At 34.9% G+C, this 24,306-nt stretch overlaps 1 protein-coding gene across 6 annotated transcripts in view; it reads right to left on the bottom strand.

Moving 5' to 3' along the window:
* Nucleotides 1–24,306, bottom strand: part of LOC136031850 (ankyrin-2-like) — a 350,415-nt gene that overhangs the window by 291,677 nt on the left and 34,432 nt on the right. For 3 of the 6 annotated variants that reach the window (XM_065711711.1, XM_065711710.1, XM_065711709.1), the window contains exon 3: nucleotides 3,395–3,496. In XM_065711711.1, the coding sequence (XP_065567783.1) occupies nucleotides 3,395–3,496 (102 nt within the window). Of the gene's footprint in view, nucleotides 1–3,394; nucleotides 3,497–13,724; nucleotides 13,873–23,990; nucleotides 24,142–24,306 lie in introns of those variants that run through there. The other 3 variants (XM_065711714.1, XM_065711712.1, XM_065711713.1) reach the window with 2 other exon arrangements.

Here is a 24,306-nt window from a genome sequence, read left to right on the forward strand (position 1 = left end):
ATATTTTTAGTGATTTCAACTATTTATTCTACGGCCTATTTGATTCAGGGGTCATTCTTAAAGAATTGGAACAAAACTTACGATTTAGTGTAAAGAGCGAGGTATTTACGAGGGTACAAACCCCCTCGTACACATAATAAAAATATAAGAATATAAAAGTTTGTTACGTAAGTTAATTCTTAAGTTACGTATATTTTTTACTAATAAAAACGTTCGTTGAATATTAAAAGTTCTAGTAGCCTTTTTAAGTAACCGAAAAATTGGAGGGCAGCTAGGCCTCCTTCCCCACCCCTTATTTCTCAAAATCGTCTGATCAAAACTAAGAAAAAGCCATTTAGCCAAAAAAAAAATTAATATACTAATTTCATTTCAATAATTTATGTGCGGAGAGCCAAAATCAAACATGCATTAATTCAAAAACGTTCAGAAATTAGATAAAAAAAAACTAGTTTTTTTAACTGAAAGTAAGGAGCGACATTAAAACTTAAAACGAACAGAAATTACTCCGTATATGAAATGGGTTGTCCCCTCCGCAGTCCCACGCTCTTTACGCTAAAGTTTTTAGTTGTTTTAAAAAGTAGAATTGTGGCAAAGAGTCAAACTTTAGCGTAAAGAGGAGCGTGGGACTGCGGAGGGGACAACCCATTTCGTATACGGAGTAATTTCTGTTCGTTTTAAGTTTTAATGTCGCTCCTTACTTTCAGTTAAAAAAACTAGTTTTTTTTATTTAATATATATAGAGATCTAACTGATGTTTCTTTGCAGTCCCATGTTCTGCATCATACGTAGTTGCTTCAAGTGGACTAAAAACGTACTAGACCAGATAACAAAAAAAAAACGAAAAACAAAAAGAAAATAACTTTCGATCACCATTAAATGCATCATAAACGAAACAGAAAATAAAAAGATACAGCATAACAAAAACAAACTCATAGAAAACAAAAAGGGGGGAAACCTCATACAAAAAAAATAGGATACTACAACCAAAGAAAATTATAATCAGTTTTCTTCATTAGGCACATACTAGTGCCGCTAACCTCAATAATCAAGTTCATCTAAAAATAGCAAAAAATGCCTCTTTATTTGAAAACAAACAAGTGAAATACTAGAATCGATAATCAACTAGCTCTGGTATTGGCTCGTTGTACTTGTACTTCACTTTTCCAACACCTTCTCTTGCAAGCTGAATATATAGAGGAATAGTATTAGACACCCAGTCTGGAATACCCTTACTACTCAATTTTGATTTAATCTAGTAGTCTCTTCCGCGCTTCAAGAACAGACAATGGAGCATCATTGCTGACGTTAACATTTTTCATAACTCCATCTGAGCCGAAAGTCTTATTATATTAATTTCTTTTCAATTACATAGCATCATAATCTTCGCCTCACGTGATTCACTTTGAAAAACTTTTGCTCTTTTTTATTTGCAACAATTGTAAAGTCAGGAACCGTTGTTCATTCTAAACCATTGGCACATATTTCTTGAAATAAGCTTTTACCATTAGCTATATCATCACAAACCGTATTCCAAACAATAATGTTAATTTCTGTAGTTAAATATTCCAGCGACATCATTCTTGCCGACAACAAAGACACCATTTCAGGTTGTTTCAGTGGATACAATATGCATTTGCGTTTTCAGTGCAATTCCTTCTTAATTTACTGAATTATGTTTTCAGCTGTTTATCAAGGAAAAAATTTCACATTTTTCCCGAGAAAGAGGCAAAATTCTTTTTCCCTTTTTTCCATCAGGGGTGATCATATCGAGCCAATGGTTACAGAAGATCAGAAAAGTGACAATTCCAATGGAAATTCAAACTTCTCGTGCCCTTCTTTTGTAATAAAGCGTTACAGTAAGTTCCATTCTCAGCCATTTATGGCCAAAAATAAACAAAATACAACTGGGAGAAAATTTGAAACAGTCAGACGACATAGAACAATAAGCAATGTATATAGCTTCCCAGGGTCAGAGAAGTGCTGCCGTGCAGTGCCACATCTATCCCTGAATATATATGCAGTTCCTACATTATTCATAAATTTCCATAAATATAGGCCTAGTTATTTTGACCTTTCATTCTTCGTTCACCCACTATTGGGAGAGGTAAATGGGTCTTTTTGTGCAGGGGGAGGCTAAGAAATCAATTTAAGGCCAAAAGTTCCACAGCATAAGCTTGTTCATGGACGCTCGAATTTTATCAGGAACAGCAAAAATGTTTGATCCATTTTAACCTTGCAAATACAAATTGAGTTCGTTTAATTTGAAAAAAAAATATCCGCCAAAGAATCGCAATTCCACTAATCGTGTCAGTGCTTTCCCTGGATAACCAGCAAACTTCTGTATGCAGAAGAAGGGGTGTATTGCGCCTACCCATTTCTACACAGATTTTTGGAATAGGCGGGCTTGTAAGGGTTTTGTTTTAATATAATTTATAATTTTCACAGCTGTGTCCAGTACTGTTTTGAAATCATCGGGAAATGCTTTGATACCAGTGCTTTGACACCACGCCTATGGGTCCAAAAGTTTTGTGGACCCATAGGCGAGGGTTTAGTGACATTTTCTCCTTGTGCAAATTTAGAAGAAATGCAAATTAAGATTTTTGTTTTGTAGAGGCTTAACGGCCTGCCATCAAATTTGCGAATATATTTATTCTATTAAGGCTAAAGTGTGTCCACAAAGCACACCGACTTCGTTCAAGAACTCTCGTAACCACACTGCTATTTTACGCACACATAGCCTGCGGACCGTCAGTGCATATATAGACACAATTATTCCACTGTAAAGCTTTGTCTTTTATATGGGAATCAATTGTACTGAACATTACCTCAGCAGTTCCACGACTTTTTTGCTTGCAGAGCAAGATATATTCTTGCACGTCGATCTGCCACATATAACGCACAACAATAAGTTGTTGAGATAGGCGTTGCATATTGGTGGACTCTTATATTTACTAGCTGTTTTCTCTGAGACAGAAAAAAGTGGGTCCCAAGATTGGAAATTTTGTTAGATGGGTCGGAGCCAGTCCAACTTTGGGAACCACTGCTCTAGAGAAGTGTTTCTACCATTGAGCACCTGTCACTATCTAAAACATGTCAGGCCTGTTTATTTTGATACATCTAGAACAGTATTTGGTTTGTTTTCTTTTTTTCCTCTTCTGCCTTTTCCATCTGTCTTTTTTCAAAATTCTGATGGATATTTATTTCCATTTTCTGTTCCAGAAAGAGAATTAGAACTCTGGACTTAATTACAGCTAAGAAACTTCGAAATTTACACTAGGATTCCAAATCTTCTACTCAGGTTTCATCCTTTGTTTAACTCTTTCAACCAAATCATAACGTAAAAAAGTAACTTTGTCAAAAATGTTCAAAAAGCACAAGAAAAGAAGAGACTTACGGCATTGCAGGTGTTGATGTCCGTTCCATTTTTCAAAAACTCTAGGACCTTATCCAAGTTTCCGGCACGGGCGGCTCGAAGGAAACTTGCATTCGAATCTGTCTACAAAGAAAAAGAAAAATAATTTTTTTGGAACTATAGTGCTCCTATTTCTATAGAATCCTTACAATCATTTAGATCAAAGTAAATAGGAATTAAGGTAAAAGCTAAAAATCTAAAGATGAATTACGAAGGATTGTCACTAATTTATAAAAACAGTTACGCGTTTATATTCCATAAGCGCCTTTTATTTTTCCATGAACCACTTCAGGTTTATTTTCCATACAATTTTTCACAGTAGTAATTATACGAGTAAATTCTTAAAAACCACTACGCAAACAGGAAAAATGGAGCAACGAAAAGAAAAGAAAAACAAAGAAAATAAACCAATAAATGAACATTGTCTATTTACTGAACTAAGTTTGTTTAACGAACTTATATTTCAGATAGAGCTACTGATGATAGATTTTGCGTATAGTGCCTCCTGGTTGACAAAAAGTTGAAGTGCCAAGGACACGAAAAAGAAAACTATTTCTTTAAATGGGCTAATTGGAAACTTACACAATCATATACGTTTTAAAGGTTTAACAAAAATTCAGGGATTCAATTTGTAATGAGAAAAATCTTCCATTTTCAATTTAATTTTTATACGTTTTTACACGCCCGCCAATTTCAAAAATAAAGAACGTGTGTTAAAAATCAGCAGAGAATAAACGAAAAAATATATCATCATAGAACTCTAGAAAGTGTAACTTTACTGATTGTTGTAGCAAAAGGAAAACACAGCCATTATTTGGCAGTAAACTGGGTAAAAATCTAGGATTGGATGAGCAAAATATAGACTAACCCTAGCATCTTGTTAACAACTTTGGAAATACGTTTATGTATCATGGAGTAGCAAAAACTCTAAACTATGCATCAATTTGTTTATTATTAAAATTATTAGACGCTTCAAATTATTGCTTGCTGACTTACCGATAAGAGTATCTTTTAGTGAAAGATTAAATAAAAAAAATAATTTTTTTAGCTGAAAGTAAGGAGCGACATTAAAACTTAAAACGAACAGAAATTACTCCGTATATGAAATGGGTTGTCCCCTCCGCAATCCCTCGCTCTTTACGCTAAAGCTTTTAATTTTTTTAAAAAGTAGAATTGTGGCAAAGAGTCAAACTTTAGCGTAAAGAGCGAGGGATTGCGGAGGGGACAACCCATTTCATATACGGAGTAATTTCTGTTCGTTTTAAGTTTTAATGTCGCTCCTACTTTCAGCTAAAAAAAATTAGTTTTTTTTATTTAATTTCTGAACGTTTTTGAATTAATGCATGTTTGGTTTTGGCTCTCCGCACATAAATTATTAAAATGAAATTTGTATATTAATTCTTTTTTTGGCTAAATGGCTTTCTCTTAGTTTTGATCAGACGATTTTGAGAAATAAGGGGTGGAGAAGGAGGCCTAGTTGCCCTCCAATTTTTCGGTTACTTAAAAAGGCAACTAGAACTTTTAATTTTTAACGAACGTTTTTATTAGTAAAAAATATACGTAACTTAAGAATTAACTTACGTAACAAACTTTCATAACCTTATGTTTTTATTATGTATACGAGGGGGTTTGTACCCTCGTTAATACCCCGCTCTTTACACTAAATCGTAAGTTTTGTCCCAATTCTTTAAGAATGACCCCTGAATCAGAAAGGCCGTAGAATAAATAGTTGAAATTACTAAAAATACTTTTGCATAAAGAGCAAGGTATTTATCTCCTCCTAAATACCTCGCTCTTTACGCTAAAGCTTTTAATTTTTTTAAAAAGTAGAATTGTGGCAAAGAGTCAAACTTTAGCGTAAAGAGCGAGGGATTGCGGAGGGGACAACCCATTTCATATACGGAGTAATTTCTGTTCGTTTTAAGTTTTAATGTCGCTCCTTACTTTCAGCTAAAAAAAATTAGTTTTTTTTATTTAATTTCTGAACGTTTTTGAATTAATGCATGTTTGGTTTTGGCTCTCCGCACATAAATTATTAAAATGAAATTTGTATATTAATTCTTTTTTTGGCAAAATGGATTTCTCTTAGTTTTGATCAGACGATTTTGAGAAATAAGGGGTGGAGAAGGAGGCCTAGTTGCCCTCCAATTTTTCGGTTACTTAAAAAGGCAACTAGAACTTTTAATTTTTAACGAACGTTTTTATTAGTAAAAAATATACGTAACTTAAGAATTAACTTACGTAACAAACTTTCATAACCTTATGTTTTTATTATGTATACGAGGGGGTTTGTACCCTCGTTAATACCTCGCTCTTTACACTAAATCGTAAGTTTTGTCCCAATTCTTTAAGAATGACCCCTGAATCAGAAAGGCCGTAGAATAAATAGTTGAAATTACTAAAAATACTTTTGCATAAAGAGCAAGGTATTTATCTCCTCCTAAATACCTCGCTCTTTATGCTAAAGTATTTTTAGAACCCCTCATATGCGTAATAATCTCTGTTCGTTTTAAGTTTCAATGCTACTTCTTCCTTTCATTTGAAAAAACGTTTTCATGTTTATTTTTCATTGTTTTCTTATAGTAATGCTAGAAAATCCTGCGCCCTTTTCATTGAATTTTTCTTCCCCCATGACAGATTCCTCCAAGGGAAGATCCTCCAACATAGCCCCCTCTCCTCAGCCCCACCCCCAAACAAAATAAAATCCCCCTGAAAACGTCTTTACACTTCCCAATAACCATTATTATATGTAAACACTGGTCAAAGTTTGTAACTTGCAGCCCCTCCCCCAGGGATTGTGGGGGAGTAAGTCATTCCCAAAGACATAGTTATTATGGTTTTTGACTATGCTGAACAAAATGGCTATCTCAGAATTTTGATCCGTTGACTTTGGGAAAAAAATGAGCGTGAGAGGGGGCCTAGATGCCCTCCAATTTTTTTGGTCACTTAAATAGGGCACTAGAACTTTTCATTTCCGTTATAATGAGCCCTCTTGCGACATTCTAGGACCACTTGGTCGATACGATGACCCCTGCGAAAAAACAAAAAAACAAACAAATAAACACGCATCCGTGATTTGTCTTCTGGCAAAAAATACAAAATTCCACATTTTTGTAGATAGGAGCTTGAAACTTCTACAGTAAGGTTCTCTGATACGCTGAATCTGATGGTGTCATTTTCGTTAAGATCCTACGACTTTTAGGGGGTGTTTCCCCTTATTTTCCTAAATAAGGTAAATTTTCTCAGGCTCGTAACTTTTGATGGGTAAGACTAAACTTAATGAAACTTATATATTTAAAATCAGCATTAAAATGCGATTCTTTTGATGTAGCTATCGATATCAAACTTCCATTTTTTAGAGTTTTGGTTACTATTGAGCCGGGTCGCTCCTTACTACAGTTCGTTACCACGAACTGTTTGATAAACTACCCCATTTTGCCATATTTATCCCTTCCAAATGTTTATTCCAAAAGTATCGCTTTTATTGCCTAAATTGCATCACATAAAATACAAACTCCCTTCAGATTGTTTCTATTCATCCTGCTCTGATTTTTCGGTTATCTTCTTCTGCTTACAGACAAGGTTTTTTTTTGTTTTATTTTTTTGTCTGAGATTCGAGAATTTAAGTGTGCGGGAATTAGAGTGCAATCCTAATTGGACTAAAATTATGCTTCGAAAACTCCGGTATAGCTGAAATCACACGGTTTAACACGCATTGCCAATAGCCTGAGAAAAAAAAAATCTCAAAACCAATACGTACGTAGAATTCTGTTAATATTCTTGCAATTTGCCAAACCAATAAGCACCTAAACCGGCTAAGCTACAACAGTCGGTTATAAAATTGCTCAATGATATGTAGAGTTTTTGTGAATTAACTCAAATCGTATTGTCAAAAAACTTCATTAAGTTAATAATCATCAATCAACACACGTTAACGAACTGTAACTAATATGTGACTCATAATAGCTGAGACTAATAATAGCTGTAGCTTAAAAAAAACCAATGACAATAGTATAAAAATCAAAAGAATCAACTTTTCATGGTGATTCTAAATCTGTTAAATTCATTAATTTTAATTTTACCTATAAGAAGTTGTTGGCATACCCTAATTTTTGAAAAAATTTGACAAAAAAAGGAGCGTCATCAGTGAAAATTCTGACTGTGAGTTCTGGACAAAGATGTCTCCATGATTGGAAAAGTCATTTTATTTCACGAAAAACACAAATTAAGAAAAAAATGCTTTCACGCTTGAAACAAATTTGAATACTCCCACCCTGTAAAATTGATGAATATAGGCAGATTTAACTTGATGAGCTAGATTTCTCTAATAATGGGGAATTTCGCGAAATAGCACAAGCTATATAGCTTCAAGCACACATTGTTACATCACTTTTCTCTAGAATACATTTTCTTCCATAAAAGGTTCCGATTTTTTTTTGGAAAAATAAATATGGTAGGAAATAATTACATAACAATTTCAAAAAGTAAACATTTGGGCCTTGCAATCTAATCAAACAGTTCATGTTCCTACCCTGGGGTGGGTGAAAGGGACGCAAAAAAGACGGCTAAAGAAAGAGCAGAAAGGGTGAATTTATGCATAAATTTTCCCAATCACCATATGAAATTTGGACCAAACTTGGAGGCTTAGTAGTGTCACAAACAAGTCAAATACCTTAAGATAATACACTTTCAGGCAACATATTTCAATTTGGGGGGGTAAACTAACATTGCTTCCTTAATTACACGAAAATAGTCAATTAATCCCTCTTGGGATCCCTTTGGTGCAATGTAAAGCCTCCAAAATAAAAATAAAAGCTCTTCATGACTGATTCCCTTTAAAATTAACTATTCACAACTGAAACTATTTGTAATGCAATTGTATACACTTATTTAGGAATGGGAAAAACCAAAGTATGGTGCAAAGCCTTCTAAAAGTTTACTTCAGATTTTTGCAGCGCATACGTGATACCAATTATGACTAAAATAATAAAATGAACCTAACCTAAAAAAAAGTGTATCCAATCCCATATTATAATCAAGCTGGCTTTTCTTTATTCTTTTCCCCAGAAAACATTAACTTTGTTCCCTTGCCTGGCTCAAATTTTTTCCATTTAAACCGCAATTCAGAGAGATCTAAAAAGATCTTACTGCAAGGCATGCCAAGATCCCCGGAGAAGGTCAAACCTATGAGAGAAATAAGGGAGGGGCCCTTCTCTTTTCTATCGTAAATCGATAGAAGCAGTAGCATGCAACGGATGAGTCATCTTATAAAGCTTTGGAAATTCTATAATCTAAACTGTAATCAATACCTTGATTTTAAAGCCGAACTGATTCTTCAAACGAGTGATAAAAAAAGCCAATGACATTCCGGTTTGGTGTTTATTTATCTATGTATATAGAATACGCTTGAATCTACAGAGGAATTAAATATGTGAGAATATTACCCGAATGAGCAATGAGAGAACAAGGGGTTTGATACAGGGACAATTAAGAAAAACGTATATTCTAGATGATCAAAAGCTAAATGATCTAAAAGATGATCAAATTAATTATAGAAAATAATCTAATTAAAAATAAAACAAAAATAGGAACCAATAAAAACAAGCCCAATCCCAAAACAAGCCCAATCCCAAAACAACTACAAGATTAGCTGCAGAGAAGGCAAACATCGCAATAAGAAATTATTCCAATTTTTAATGAATACAGCTAGTGAAATGAATGAACCTTTTTAGCTCGTAAAATGTTAGCTTTTATCACACAGTCTTGGCTGAACTTTTCGTTAAGAAGTAATAATGCCTAGGCTATTTTAAAAAATAAATTTTTAATCAAGAACTTTTAATGTATGTGTGTTATTGTTTATTATTTTGTTTGCTGGAGACGGCCCTTAGATATAGGGCCGAAATATTCGAATAGGTTTTGTTCGTTCACTGTCTTGGGAAAAAAGTCCTCATTATTCTCTCTCCTGTATTTGTATGATCAAAAGCATTTAGAACAACAAATTACTTAGTAAAATGCAAACTCGTAAATCCGAACCAGAAAGAAGTTCAGAATTAGTTATAACATCAAACAGTTCGTGGTAACGAACTGTAGTAAGGAGCGACCCGGCTCAATAGTAACCAAAACTCTAAAAAATTGAATTTTGATATCAATAGCTACATCAAAAGAATCGCATTTTAATGCTGATTTTAAATATATAAGTTTAATCAAGTTTAATCTTACCCATCAAAAGTTACGAGCCTGAGAAAATTTGCCTTATTTAAGAAAATAGGGAGAAACACCCCCTAAAAGTCGTAGGATCTTAACGAAAATGACACCATCAGATTCAGCGTATCAGAGAACCCTACTATAGAAGTTTCAAGCTCCTATCTACAAAAATGTGGAATTTTGTATTTTTTGCCAGAAGACAAATCACGGGTGCGTGTTTATTTGTTTGTTTTTTTTTTTTTTTTGTTTTTTTTTTTTTCTTTTCCCCAGGGGTCATTGTATCGACCAAGTGGTCCTAGAATGTCGCAAGAGGGCTCATTCTAACGGAAATGAAAAGTTCTAGTGCCCTTTTTAAGTGACCAAAAAAATTGGAGGGCATCTAGGCCCCCTCCCACGCTCATTTTTTTCCCAAAGTCAACGGATCAAAATTTTGAGATAGCCATTTTGTTCAGCATAGTCGAAAACCATAATAACTATGTCTTTGGGGATGACTTACTCCCCCACAATCCCTGGGGGAGGGGCTGCAAGTTACAAACTTTGACCAGTGTTTACATATAGTAATGGTTATTGGGAAGTTTACAGACGTTTTCAGGGGGATTTTGTTTTGTTTGGGGGTGGGGCTGAGGAGAGGGGGCTATGTTGGAGGATCTTTCCTTGGAGGAATCGGTCATGAGGGAAGAAAAATTCAATGAAAAGGGCGCAGGGTTCTCTAGCACTACTATAAGAAAACAATGAAAAATAAACATGAAAACGTTTTTTCAAATGAAAGGAAGAAGTAGCATTGAAACCTAAAACGAACAGAGATAATTACGCATATGAGGGGTTCTAAAAATACTTTAGTATAAAGAGCGAGGTATTTAGGAGGAGATAAATACCTTGCTCTTTATGCTAAAGTATTTTTAGTAATTTCAACTATTTATTCTACGGCCTTTCTGATTCAGGGGTCATTCTTAAAGAATTGGGACAAAACTTACGATTTAGTGTAAAGAGCGAGGTATTAACGAGGGTAAAAACCCCCTCGTATACATAATAAAAATATAAGGTTATGAAAGTTTGTTATGTAAGTTAATTCTTAAGCTACGTGTATTTCTTACTAATAAAAACGTTCATTAAAAATTAAAAGTTCTAGTTGCCATTTTAAGTGACCGAAAAATTGGAGGGCAACAAGGCCTCCTTCTCCACCCCTTGTTTCTCAAAATCGTCTGATCAAAACTAAGAGAAAGCCATTTAGCCAAAAAAAGAATTAATATACAAGTTTCATTTTAATAATTTATGTGCGGAGAGCCAAAACCAAACATGCATTAATTCAAAAACGTTCAGAAATTAAATAAAAAAAACTAATTTTTTTAGCTGAAAGTAAGGAGCGACATTAAAACTTAAAACGAACAGAAATTACTCCGTATATGAAATGGGTTGTCCCCTCCGCAATCCCTCGCTCTTTACGCTGAAGTTTGACTCTTTGCCACAATTCTACTTTTTAAAACAATTAAAAGCTTTAGCGTAAAGAGCGAGGGATTGCGGAGGGGACAACCCATTTCATATACGGAGTAATTTCTGTTCGTTTTAAGTTTTAATGTCACTCCTTACTTTCAGCTAAAAAAATTAGTTTTTTTTATTTAATAATACAATGAATCCGGGTATCTCAACTTCCGGACTACGTCTGAAAAGATTTTAATGGTGGTTTATAAGCCCTTTATTTTCCCTCGCATAAAGTAAAATTTGTACTTAAGAGTCAGTGAATCAATTCAAATAGTTGAAAATGTTTCTTTTGGATCTTTGGGCCTTCAATGGCGCAGCGTTGACATGATGGTGTCCAGACACCATCGACGGTGTCAACATTAGGGTGAATCTCGCCTATTATTAACTTCAAAAGATAGGAATAACAAGATTTTCAGCCTTTCGCGGAAAGGGTATTTCTGTTTGAAAGGAAAACAATTTTATTCGTCCTAAATCTTAAAAGAGATCCGATCTAACGTCACCACTGCATGGAACATCACAGAAATAATGTTGTTCGCCACTGAGAGTTTGGAATAATTACTAAATCTCTACTGGCTAGCAAAATAATACTACCAAACAGGACAATGCGGAAAAATAAAGTTATAATTAGCGATTTGTTGTTGCTCAGAGTAATTTTTTTCAATTAGTTTGTGACGGAGAAATGAGATTTTGGCTGTACTTCTAAGATTACAGAAGCTAAATTTCGCCCAAAGTTCATATATCTACATCAAAGTTTAGGTTATAACTAGAAAAATGTTTAAAATCGAAAACAACTTTTTATTTTAGCTTAATTTTCCTTGAACTCAAAAGACACGGGGAGTCAGCAAAGGACTTTCAATCATCTATTTGGTAACTCAAATAACTTGGTTTATATTTTTCCAAATATAAAAAAGTAAAAGCTTTTGTTTCCTGGCGTAGTGAGAATACCACCTGATAAAAATCACAATGATTAGCCTTAGATAGGAAAAAATATGCGTGCAGCCGAATAATATTGCTTCATTTGAATATAAATAGATAGACAGATCATTTTTTATATTTCCTTTGTAAGTTTTTGGTATTTTATTTTTTTCCAGTGTACGGTTATAATGTTTTTAAAGTTATAAAAGTGGTTATAAAGTGTACGGTCAATATAAGACGAAAATTGTGCTATTATTAGATAGCTGAGATTTAGGTTCGTCCATTAACCGAATTATATTTTCGAAATTGGACTTTTTTTAAGATTAAGAAATACATTAGAAACAAGGAAAAAATGGGAAAACATTCCTATTTTCAAGCAAGTATATATCACTCTCTAAGAAAAAGTCTAAGGACTTTTTCTAAGGACATCATTCTGACAGAGTGAATGGACAGATCTGAAAATAACGAACCTAATGCTACAAGTTCAATTCCTATAAATTACACCCGTAATTTTGTCACAAATTGCTTTCTTCACAGGGAGCATAAAGCTCAATTACCAAACTTAGGTCAAACACAACAAAACCAGATAATTAAATACTTGGAGCAATGCGTGAGAAACGGGACAAGAAAAAGAAATCAAAATAGCCAAAAAGAAAATTCCAAAATATCACTTCACAAAAAACAATAGGGTAAATTATATCCGTGAGTGAAACTTGTCCATTGCCATTCAAATGCTTTCTAATATACCGGAATATCCAACAATTTGGCCGGAATCGGAGCCAAAATTTTAACTGTTAAGGTTGAGGTTTAAATTTAAATAATAATCCAGACCAAAGTTCAACGGATAGTGACCCAATCATTTACAATTCTCAATACGCCCCACACAATGGTTAAATCTTCTGGATCTTAAACTGATTTTTAGACCACTTAAAATAAATTAGGGCTCATTTCTAAGTTTAAACCCATGCAATGCATAGAATTCGAGTCGTGTGAATTTCTAGACATGGTTTGCTGAGTTTCAGGTACTAATTTATTTGTTTTGTCCCAATTTGAGACCGACTGGTCTCCCCTACTTCCTAGGAAGTAAACACGTCACTACAAATGGGACGAACGGGCAACTTCTAGAGGAATATTTTTTACTTTCTAATTTATTTTCAAAATGTGTGAAATACACTCTTCTGAGTTGAGCACAGTGACAGGTAAAGGAATAGAATAGGGCTGTTGGAAAGGAAAAATGTTAAGAAAACAATTTTTACTTCATAATATGCAAAATAATTACAGCCAACAAAATTTGACAGCAGCTCCACAGTCCTTTGCCCCCGCCCCCCTAATATGGAAATATATAGCCCGAATTATACATTTCCCATGTATTCCACCTTACGTCACTCTTGTTTTTCTGGTTCTTGTTTCATCATAGTTTATTCAATTTATTTACGGGCATACGGTAAAAACAAGAGAGAAGCAATGTAAGAATGCATAGGAAACATATTATTTATATATTTCCTCTCACTTTATAATTCTTATATTTCCTGCCACTTTCTGTTTATTACAATGAAAATGACGAAAGGTATAACAATACTAGGACTAAACACACAAAATCATCAAATTTCAAGTTAAAAAGTAGACAAAGACCGATTATCAAGGATCTTCCATTCGTCAATATTAGCTCTTAAACAAACAACAAGAAGGTGTTCAAAATTGCGAAGTCACCTACCAAAATAACTCCACCTCCACCTTCAGCCGTCACCATTTCCAACTAAAAATCCTTAACAAATAATCAAATACCCAGAGAATTCCCTTGAAAAGAAATCGACTAAGACAATTTCGGCGTGTACTGCAAACAGCTAAAGACTGATCCGATACAGAAGCCAATTTTTAGGAACATTCTAGGGGACACAAGCGTCATCAGTTGTTCCTGACGACGACATTCTCTTGGAAATATAAAATCGAGCTAAGTAGTGACAATTTTGATGCTAAATTGAGCAGTTCGCTCATGGGAAATCAAAGATTTGGTTCTCACATAATACGAGAAAAATTTGCACCAAGAATTCGTATTAGTTATTTATTAAATAAAAAAAAAACAAGTTTTTTCAACTGAAAGTAAGGAGCGACATTAAAACTTAAAACGAACAGAAATTACTTCGTATATGAAAGGGGCAGCTTCCTCATCAACCCCCGCTCTTTACGCTAAAGTTTTTTACTGTTTTAAAAAGAAGAGTTGAGAGAAAGAGTTTTTTACTGTTTTAAAAAGAAGAGTTGAGAGAAAGAGTCAAACTTTAGCATAAAGAGCGGGGTGTTGATGAGGAAGCAGCCCCTTTCATATACGAAGTAATTTCTGTTCGATTTAAGTTTTAATGTCGCTCCTTACTTTCAGTTGAAAAAACTTGTTTTTTTTATTTAATTTCTGAACGTTTTTGAATCAATGCATGTTTTGATTTTGGCTCTCCGCAGAGGAATAGTTAAAACGAAATTCGCATATTTTTTTTTTTTTTTTGGCTAAATGGCTTTCTCATAATTGTCATCGAAGGATTTTGAGTATTAAAGAGCGGGGAAGGAAGCCTAGTTGCCCTCCAATTTTTTGGTTAATTAAAAAGGCAACTAGAACTTTTAATATTTTACAAATCTTTTTATTAGTAAAAGATATACGTAACTTATAAATTAGCTTACGTAAAAAACTTTTTATTCTCATGTTTTTGTTACATATATGAGAGGGTTCGCCCCCTCGTCAGTACCTCTCTCTTTACACTAAATCTTAAATTTTGTCCCAATTCATTAAGAATGACCCCTGAATCACAAAAGCCGTAGAATAAATAGTTGACATTACTAAAAATACTTTAGCGTAAATAGCGAGGTATTAGGAGGAGGTGAGCCCTCATATGGGTAATAATTTCTGTTCGTTTTAAGTTTTAATGCTGCTCCTTACTTCCAGCTGAAAAAAACTTTTTCATATTTATTTTTTCATTGTTTTTTTTTTAAATAATGCTAGTATTCCCTGCGCTCCCTTCCTGGGGATTTTCTTCCCCCATGACAAATTCCTCGATGGAAAGTTCCCCCAGCATATCCCCCTCTTCTCAATCCCTCCCCACAACCAAAAACTCCTCCTGAAAACGCCTGTACACTTCCCAATAACCATTACTATATGTAAGCACTGGTCAAAGTTTGTAACTTGTAGCCCCTCCCACGGGGACTGTGGGGGGGGGTAAGTCGTCCCCAAAGATATAGTTATAAGGTTTTTCGACTACGTTGAATAAAATGGCTATTTAAGAATTTTGATCCGTTTTGATCGGAATTTTGACTTTGGGATAATAATTAGCGTGGGAGGGGGCCTAGGTGCCCTCCAATTTTTTTGGTCACTTAAAAAGGGCACTAGAACTTTTCATTTCCGTTAGAATGAGCCCTCTCGAAACATTCTAGGACGACTGGGTCGATACGATCACCCCTGGGAAAAAAAAACAAAAACAAACAAACAAATAAACACGTATCCGTGATCTGCCTTCAGGCACAAAATACAAAATTCCACACTTTTGAAGATAGGAACTTGAAACTTCTACAGTAGGGTTCTCTGATGCGCTGAATCTCATGGTGTAATTAAATCAGCATTAAAATGCGATTCTTTTGATTTAGCTATTGGTATCAAAATTCCATTTTTTAGAGTTTTGGTTACTATTGAGCCGGGTCGCTCCTTACTGCAGTTCGTTACCACGAACTGTTTGATAATGCTAGAAATTCTGCGCCCCCTCCATTGAAAGTTCCTCCAAGGAAAGATCCTCCATGGAAAGATCCTCCCACGTAACCCCTCCCCCTCAACTCTCCCCCCAAACCAAAAAAATCCCCCTGAAAACGTCTGTACACTTCCCAGTAACCATTACTATATGTAAACACAGGTCAAAGTTTGTAACTTGCAGCCCCTCCCACGGGGACTGCGGGGGAGTAAGTTGTCCCCAAAGACATAGTTATTAGGTTTTTCGACTATGGTGAATAAAATGGCTATCTCAGAATTTTGATCTGGTGACTTTGGGGAAAAAATGAGCGTGGGAGGAGGCCTAGGTGCCCTCCAATTTTTTGGTCACCTAAAAAGGCCACTAGAACTTTTAATTTCCGTTAGAATGAGCCCCTTCGCGACATTCTAGGACCACTGAGTCGATACGATCACCCCTGAGAAAAAAAAACAAAAAAACAAAACAACAAATAAACAAGCATCCGTGGTTTGTCTTCTGGCAAAAATGCGAAATTCCACATTTTTGTCGATAAAGGCTTGAAACTTCTACAATAAGGTTCTCTGATACGCTGAATCTGCTGGAGTGATTTTCGTTAAGATCGTATGACTTTTAGGGGTTATTTCCCCCTATTTTCTAAAATGAGGCAAATTTTCTCAGGTTCGTAACTTTTGACGGGTAAGACTAATCTTGATGAAATTTATATATGTAACTATATATATGTATATATATACATTATGTATATATATATATTACATTATATATGTAACTATTGGCATCAAAATTCCATTTTTTAGAGTTTTGGTTACTATTGAGCCGGGTCGCTCCTTACTACAGTTCGTTACCACGAACTGTTTGATATATGACAATCTCATTGGAATAAAGAAAAAATCATTAAATGAATCTGCTTAAACCGGTCCGAACATTGAGGACTAATGCGTAATCGAAGATTCAGATAAAGTGATCGCATCCCAACAGGAATTCTGTATCGCGAGAAAAATGTTTTCACATAACACCTTTTGTCATATCAAAATTTACTACACATCAACCCCTCCCCCATCCCTTTGAACAAAAAAAGTCAAGCATGTTGGATCGGTCAGTGGTTTTCCAAAAAGACGCGTCTTTTTCGCTCGGCCTAACTATTTCGAGACTGAAAGTTTCGACGCCAAATCAATTTTCGATACAGTTCGTAGTAAGGAACAGAAAGTAAAAAGCGACTCAGGCCATTAGTAATCGAAGCTCTGAGAAGTAAATCCTTTATAACAATCGACTTTTGATGATCCCTTTGTGATGAAAGTCCCTATCTAAAAAAATGTAGAATTGGGCAAAATCACGGATGAGTCTTTTATTCGTTTGCTTGCTTTTTTTTCAGGGGTGATCATATCGAATCAGTAGTCCTAGAAGATCGAGAAATTGAAAGTTCTGTTCCCTTTTTAAGTGACCAAAAAGTTTATGACATAGGAAAAGGGCGTTTTATGTCGCTTTGTGGGCCAAACTACGATTTTTATCCCGAAGTGGACTAAGTTGTCATCAATTGGAACTTCTGAGATATCGAATCAATCTAAAAGTATCGAGAAACTATGTGTTAAGCATCCCAGTGGTAGAAAAAGTAATCCCACACGGTGGCGCATTCGTTCGTGAAAAATTATGCAGCCCACACAAGATAAATAGTTAATAGAGACATTTATCTTAATGACTAATTTATCCAAGTTTATTTACGTAATTTTTCATGAAATTGTGTTCATTAATGTATGATCAGCTATCATGAAGGAGGGGTTGTGAGTCATTGTATTGGGGGGAAGGGCTGCTATATGCCTAAAAAAGTGCATTTCAATCCCCCAATGCCTAACTCTCCATGAACCCTCAGATAGATGTAGAAAGGAGTACGTCTGTGTGTGGGGCGGGAGTAGAAAGTATTTTCCATGAGTAGAAAGGAAAGATTATTTTCGTTTATATTGGTTAGTTCTGGGCATGATTTGAAAAACGACAATAAATTAAAAAAACACCAGCTTTTTTCAAATGAGAGTAAGAGGTCATAAAAAAACCTGAAACGACCAGAAATTGTTTCGTATATGAAGGGGTTATTCCTTCCTTAACTCTCGCTCTTTACAACAAACTTTGACTTTTGTCCAAATTCTTTACGAACGACTGCTCAAGGGCCGTAGGAATTGAATGAGGAGTATTTTTAAAGAACTATAAGATTTAACTGTAAAGAGCGGAGGGTTGAGAAGGAGGCAGCCACCTTTATATTCGAAATAATTTCTGTTCGGTTTAAGTTTTAATATTGCTCCTACTTTTAGTTGAAAGAGCTTGTTATATTTGCTGAATTGTATTCTAGGCCTGATCAAAATCTTTCTTAACATGGCAACAGTAACAGCTAAAATCTAACAAAGAGCAAAATAATGTCCGCATTAACCGAAAATTAAAATACACGTCCTTTAAATAAATCTTTGATTGTAAAATAATTGCCATTTGAAACTAATTCAGGAATAGTAACCATTAGTCAGGGTCATGGTCATTAGAACCACCATGATCGAAAACCAACAACCAAAGGTTTTCAGTCCTCCCGTGGTGCCGATGGAGGGAGGGCAATGGGGAACCAAGGATTTCCCATGATGGTAATAAACCCTTAACAGAGTTTGGAGGCATATAGTGGAGTTTTTGGTCCTTCTTTCCTTTTTAAACCCCAAGGAAATCGCATTTTAGCCTGTTTGTCACTGATAGTCTTCTATGTTTTTCGATGCTAGTTACTAGCAAAAGACTTCCTAGTAAAGAGCGAACCGCAGTCAATAGTAATTAAATCTTGAAACCGTGTTTGGAATTAAATTTGAAAGAAAAGAATTGTCATTTGGCACCTATCCAGAAAAAGTAACCGTATGTTTCAATTTAAAGTGAAAAGTAAGGATGATTTTTTTTTTAGGAATATTGATAAACAGTATGACCCCTCCCCCCAAAAAGTAGTTGCGGATCGTAATAAAAAAGAATATAATTAAAATTCTAATGTCCGAAGAACCTCAATCCGAGGTTCTCAGCCCTCCATCTAAAAACTGCAGAAAGTCATATTTAAGCCCGTGCAAAACAGAATATACAGACTTCATTAAATTCAAGGCTACCAACCAAAAGCTACAAGCCTGAGAAAATTTGCCTAGTTTTCGATAAAGGGGCAAAACATCCCCAAAAGGGAAAGTTATATTGATAAAATTAGACAATCAAATTTAGCATATGAGGGAATCCTATTACTGACGTTGAAAGCCCTTATCTACAGAAAAACAAAATATTTGCATTTTTTCCAAGAATAATTTTCAAAGACGTGGTGATTAGTTGGATCAATGCTCCTGGAAAATTGGAAAAAGGCTCACTTGAATGAAAATTAATGGTTCTACTGACCTTTTTATGTAGTAAAAAAGATAATGCAAGCGGCGCTTTTTGCCATTATCCGGCACTAAACAACAATTTTGCCCTTAAAAAAGGGATGAAAAGGCATCTTTTGAAGATTCTGAAATAGCAAACCGTTTTAAAACACTGAGCTTCCCGGTTTCAAGGTTAGCGATATGATTTGATTTGCTCCTAAAGATACACGTAACCCCATAGGGACTTATTTTAAAGCTTCATTTAACGAAGTTGATTCATTTGAGGAGCGCTGGTGGAGCTTTGTGTAGGTAGAACGAGGGTTCCTGAAGCCTCAAAAAGTGCATTTTTATGCCATTTTGTTCAAACCCTCCGTGATCCTTCAAATGAATATAGAAGGAATATATTCTCTTTTTTTGGGGGGGGGGAGGTTTTTTTCTGGGGGGGAAGGAATTAATTAATTTCGAAACTTCTTTTATTTATGGGAAGATTTTTGAGTTAAGCCTATGATATAAATGCCGTGAGGAACAGCTCCCTAATTATTGCAGAAAAAAATGCATTTGTAACGTAAGATATTGAATTTTTATGCTTAACAGCCCAAATGGTGGACAGACAGAGGGGGGCAAGGTGCGATCTTGATAAAAATTATACATAAAAATTAACATGTATGAGAATCCAAAAGCCACTATCTGAACAATATGAAGTTTCTTATTGTTCGAGTGAAGGATGGCCTCGCGTGTGTGTGTATTTGTTTGTTTGCCCAGGGGCGATCGTGCCGAGCCAGTAGTCAAAGATTATTGAAGCAGGGTTTACTCAAATAAACATTTAAATATCTAGAGCACATTTTAAGTATAAAAAAAAAAAGATAGTGCGCCAAAGAAAGTGTCACATTCTAGCATTTTAGTACAAAAAACAGCAATACATAAAGTATGAGCAAAATGTAAGGAAGTATATACTAAAGATCTCAGGAGGGGGAGTACCTGTTTTCATGAGAAAGGAGTCACACCTAGTTCAAAAATTCTTTACAGTAAACACTGTGTCCAGGGGAGGGTTAGGGGGTTAGCCCCCCCCCCCCGAAATGTCTGTCCGAAACTTAAAAACGCAACAAAGATAAATATAAACAAAGTTTTGATATTTTTATTGTAATCCCCTTCCCAAAAAATTATTTTGTAGCCCACCACCCCCGAAAAAAATTCCTGGATATTAACAAGTTTACAGTACTTAATTATGTACTTGAATCGTTTCATGGCCTTATCTAAGGACTGCATATAGTTAATTGTTTTATATTAAATTCGGATTTCTTTTTTTACATATAATATATTACTACTAAATTGTATTACCTACTTTATTTCTATTTTATAATGGGCTAAAATAAATAATCATTATTAGTTGTAAATGATTATGTAAGTAAACGAAATTTAAGTAAGGAGCGATCTGGGTCAATAGTAACCGAAACTCTAAAAAACAGAGTCTTGATACCAATAGATACATCAAAAGAACCAGCATATTACGGGGATTCTAAATATATAAGTTTCATTAAGTTTAGTCTTGCGGATTGAAGGGTACAAGTCTGAGAAAATATACCTGATTTTCAAAAAGGGGAAAACACCCCCAAAAAGTCATAGAATCTTAGTAAAAATGACACCATCAGATTCAGCGTATCAAAGAACCCTGCTGTAGTGATTTCAACCTTCTATCTGCAAAAATGTGGAATTTTGTATTTTTTTGCCAGAAGAAAGATCCCGGATGCGTGTTTATTTCTTTTTTTCCAGGGGTGATCGTACCGACCCAGTGGTCCAAGAATATCGTGAGAGGCCTCACTCGAACGAAAATTAAAAGTTCTAGTACCCTTTTTAAGTGACAAAAGAGATTGGAGGGCAACCAGGCCTCCTCTCTCGTCTCTTTTTCCCAAAGTCGTCTGATCAAAATTTTGAGATAGCCATTTTGCTCATCATAGTTGAAAGGTCCAATAACTGTACCTTTGGAAATAACATGACCCCCCCCCCCCACAGCCCCAGAGGATAGGTGTTTATGTCAGAAAATTAGCCCACTTTTTACGAATTGTATTTGTTATCGTGAAATATGTATACATTTACGGGTGGGAAGAGGCAAATTTTTTGCTGGGGGTTTTTACACAGGGGAATTTTATGGGGAGGGAAGTTTCCAGGGGGTGAACTTGTCAGGGGAAATTATACACTAAGGGAGTTTGCCAGGATTCCTATACAATATATTTTTTAAATGTTTTGCTTTCTCTTTTCCGTCTCAATTTTACGCGTAGATTTGTTAAGGGTAATTGTCCAGGGTAAATTTTCACCGGGATTTAATTGTCATGAGGATATTTCTGTGGGGAGGGGGATTTCCTCGTGGAGGTGGGGCCAGATTTCCTAGCATTACTTAAAGGCGATCAGAAATTAAATTAAATAAACTGAGTTTTTTCAACTGAAAGTAAGGAGCAACATCAAAACTTAAAACGAACAGAAATTATTACGTGTATGAAGGGGATTGTCCCCTCCTCAACACTTCGCTCTTTACGCTAAAATTTGAATTTTGTCCCAATTCTTTAAGAACGACCCCTGGAACACAAGGATCGTTTAATTAGAACAATAGGAAGCTTTTTTAAAAATAATAAAAAAAACTTTAGCGTGAAGGGCGAGGTGCTGATGAGGGGGCAATCACCTTCATACAGGTAATAATTTCTGTTCGTTTCAAGTTTTTATGTTGCTCCTCACTTTCAGTTGAAAAAACTTGTTTGTTTTTTATTTATTTAATCCCATTTTAGATCAAAGTGTTTGCAGTATAAAACCATCTTGTTGCATCAAGTTTGATCAGTGCTGTTGTCATTAAACATGCATTTTAAGTATTATGTGCGTAATCACGAATCTATTGCAGAGGGTTTACAATTGGAAAGAGGGTGGGGAAAATAAAAACAAAACACAAAACTAATTATATGAAAAATCTAGTTATTCATGGGAATTCGCAGCATAGTTATATTTTAAGTGGGGCCAAGCATCTCTTGTGCACATACTTCATACGATATGGACGCAGGAAACCTTTTGAGAGGGAAGGATATTTGAAGCGCGTCAGAACTTTGATTGAAAACAAAAAAAACAAATAAGCAAATTGTATGAAAATTTAAGATACAAGAAGAAGAATTTCAAAACTCAAGAGATATTGGGTGGGTGTAGGGCGGATCCAGATGCATCCCCAGTCTACGTGACTGGCCTGAAATATTTCCTTATCAATTCTTCAAATTGCATCTAATATTCGTCTATTTGCAAAACCCAATGAAAGAAATTATGCCCTTGTGATATTGAAACAAAAAAAAGTCAGCCTAACCATCCAAATCCTACTTAAAAACTTCACCAACCTACACCCCTCCCTCTCTCTACCGATCTCTCATGAAAAGTTGTCCCCCATAATTGTTATCCCCAAGGACATTTGACCACTGACGAGTCATCCAGGAACCAATTTCGGTAAATTTTTCGATTTAACTGAATGATGATATAACTAAGAAATAGACATACCTTCAGAATAAGAACTTCGTCCATAATCAAAATATAACGTTCATTTACGCCGCAAAGGAACTTTACCCCATTCCCACCCCAATGGTCACATCTAGTTTGGATCGTATACATGCACTAATTTTTCCACATGTCATTCTTTCCTTCAAATTGATTTAACGGTTTATCAAGACAATTGACAATTTAGTGTATGTATATAATTCAGGCTCATTGGGGGGAGGGTGAAGTACCTTTGCGATGCCAATGTACGTTACATTTAGATTTAGGATGAAATTGTGATTCTAAATGTATTTCTATTTGTTAGCTAAAATTTACCCTGATTTCTACAAAGATTGTTTTTGCCGGATTTTGTTTTGCTGGGGTTGAATATAGCGGAGGTTACCCCATTTCAAAGATTGAGTTTTGCACGGGAATAGCATTGCTTGGTTGAATTTCGCATGTATTGTACCTTGTCTAATTGAAACTTACGTCTTTTGAAATTGATAGGTTGGTTGAGCTTTGGTTTGGATTCTTTGTGGGTTGACTTAATAGGAAAATTCATTCTGACATCGTGAACATTTGCAGTATAAAACAGCACCAAGAATGGAATAAATCAAGCAGCTTAGCTGCAAAACTGTGAATATTGACACCTAGTTTCAACAACTGACATTTCTATAAGGAAATCCCCACATTCAAACTCCTTTAACCGCGAAATCGATTTCTTTATTCATATGCAGCTAAATTTAAAAAAAAAAATAAACTTTCTGTATTAAAAAGACAAAACTAAATGTAAAAATATATTATATAAACACAAAACTAAATCAACAACTAATGCCAGTTATGTTTCGACTTTATCAACTTAAAACTGTTCGATATTATCACTTGTATTTTTCTAATAGAGTGCAGGAGATAATCACAATTCAGGAATCCTTACAAACGAAATGAAAAATTGACTTACAGGTGCAACAATAGGAAAAAATTTCAACAATTATTTTTATTTTTCTTGGGAAAGAAGGATAGTTCACATATATATATATATATATATATATATATATATATATATATATATATATATATATATATATATATATATATATATATATATATATATATACGGATTATGTTAATCTTAGAACGTGTGTTGAACTTCAAACTCTATGCTGTTAGTTTTTGTATGTACACTTTTACCAATGAAAGAAGGTGCACAGGAATAGACCCCACGAAGTTTTGTAGGAAATAAGGGGGGAAATAAAAAAAAGTCTTGTGAAATAGAGGACCCCCATCTGAGAGTTTCCCAAACCCCACTGTCCATAAGCCAACTCTCACGCATAAATACATGAATCCATCTCTATTTTAAATATCAAATTAAAAACTTTTCAAACAAAAGTATGGCCTAGAAAAAAGAGAGGGACTCACAAGACTTTGAGTCGAGAGTTTTTTAAACATCGCTAGATCTTGAAAAAATCACTTAAATATCACAGCATAATTCAAAATTCCAGTCTAGCCACTAGAGAGGAGAGAAAGATCCGAATTTCCAGAAGTATTTAAGGTCCAGTGCTTGGCAAGTTATGATGCGCGATGCCAAAACTCAGCTTGAAAAATCTAAAACGTTTCCCGGCATAATTTGTTCCTCGTCAAACTTGGATAACAAGCGAACTCCATGTTTTGATGTATGTTCAAAACTCTTTCATGAGACCATTAAAATCCATTAAGAAAAAAATATCTCCCTCGT

The sequence above is a fragment of the Artemia franciscana genome, chromosome 10 (assembly GCF_032884065.1).
Source record: "Artemia franciscana chromosome 10, ASM3288406v1, whole genome shotgun sequence".
NCBI classification, from domain to species: Eukaryota; Metazoa; Arthropoda; class Branchiopoda; order Anostraca; family Artemiidae; genus Artemia; species Artemia franciscana.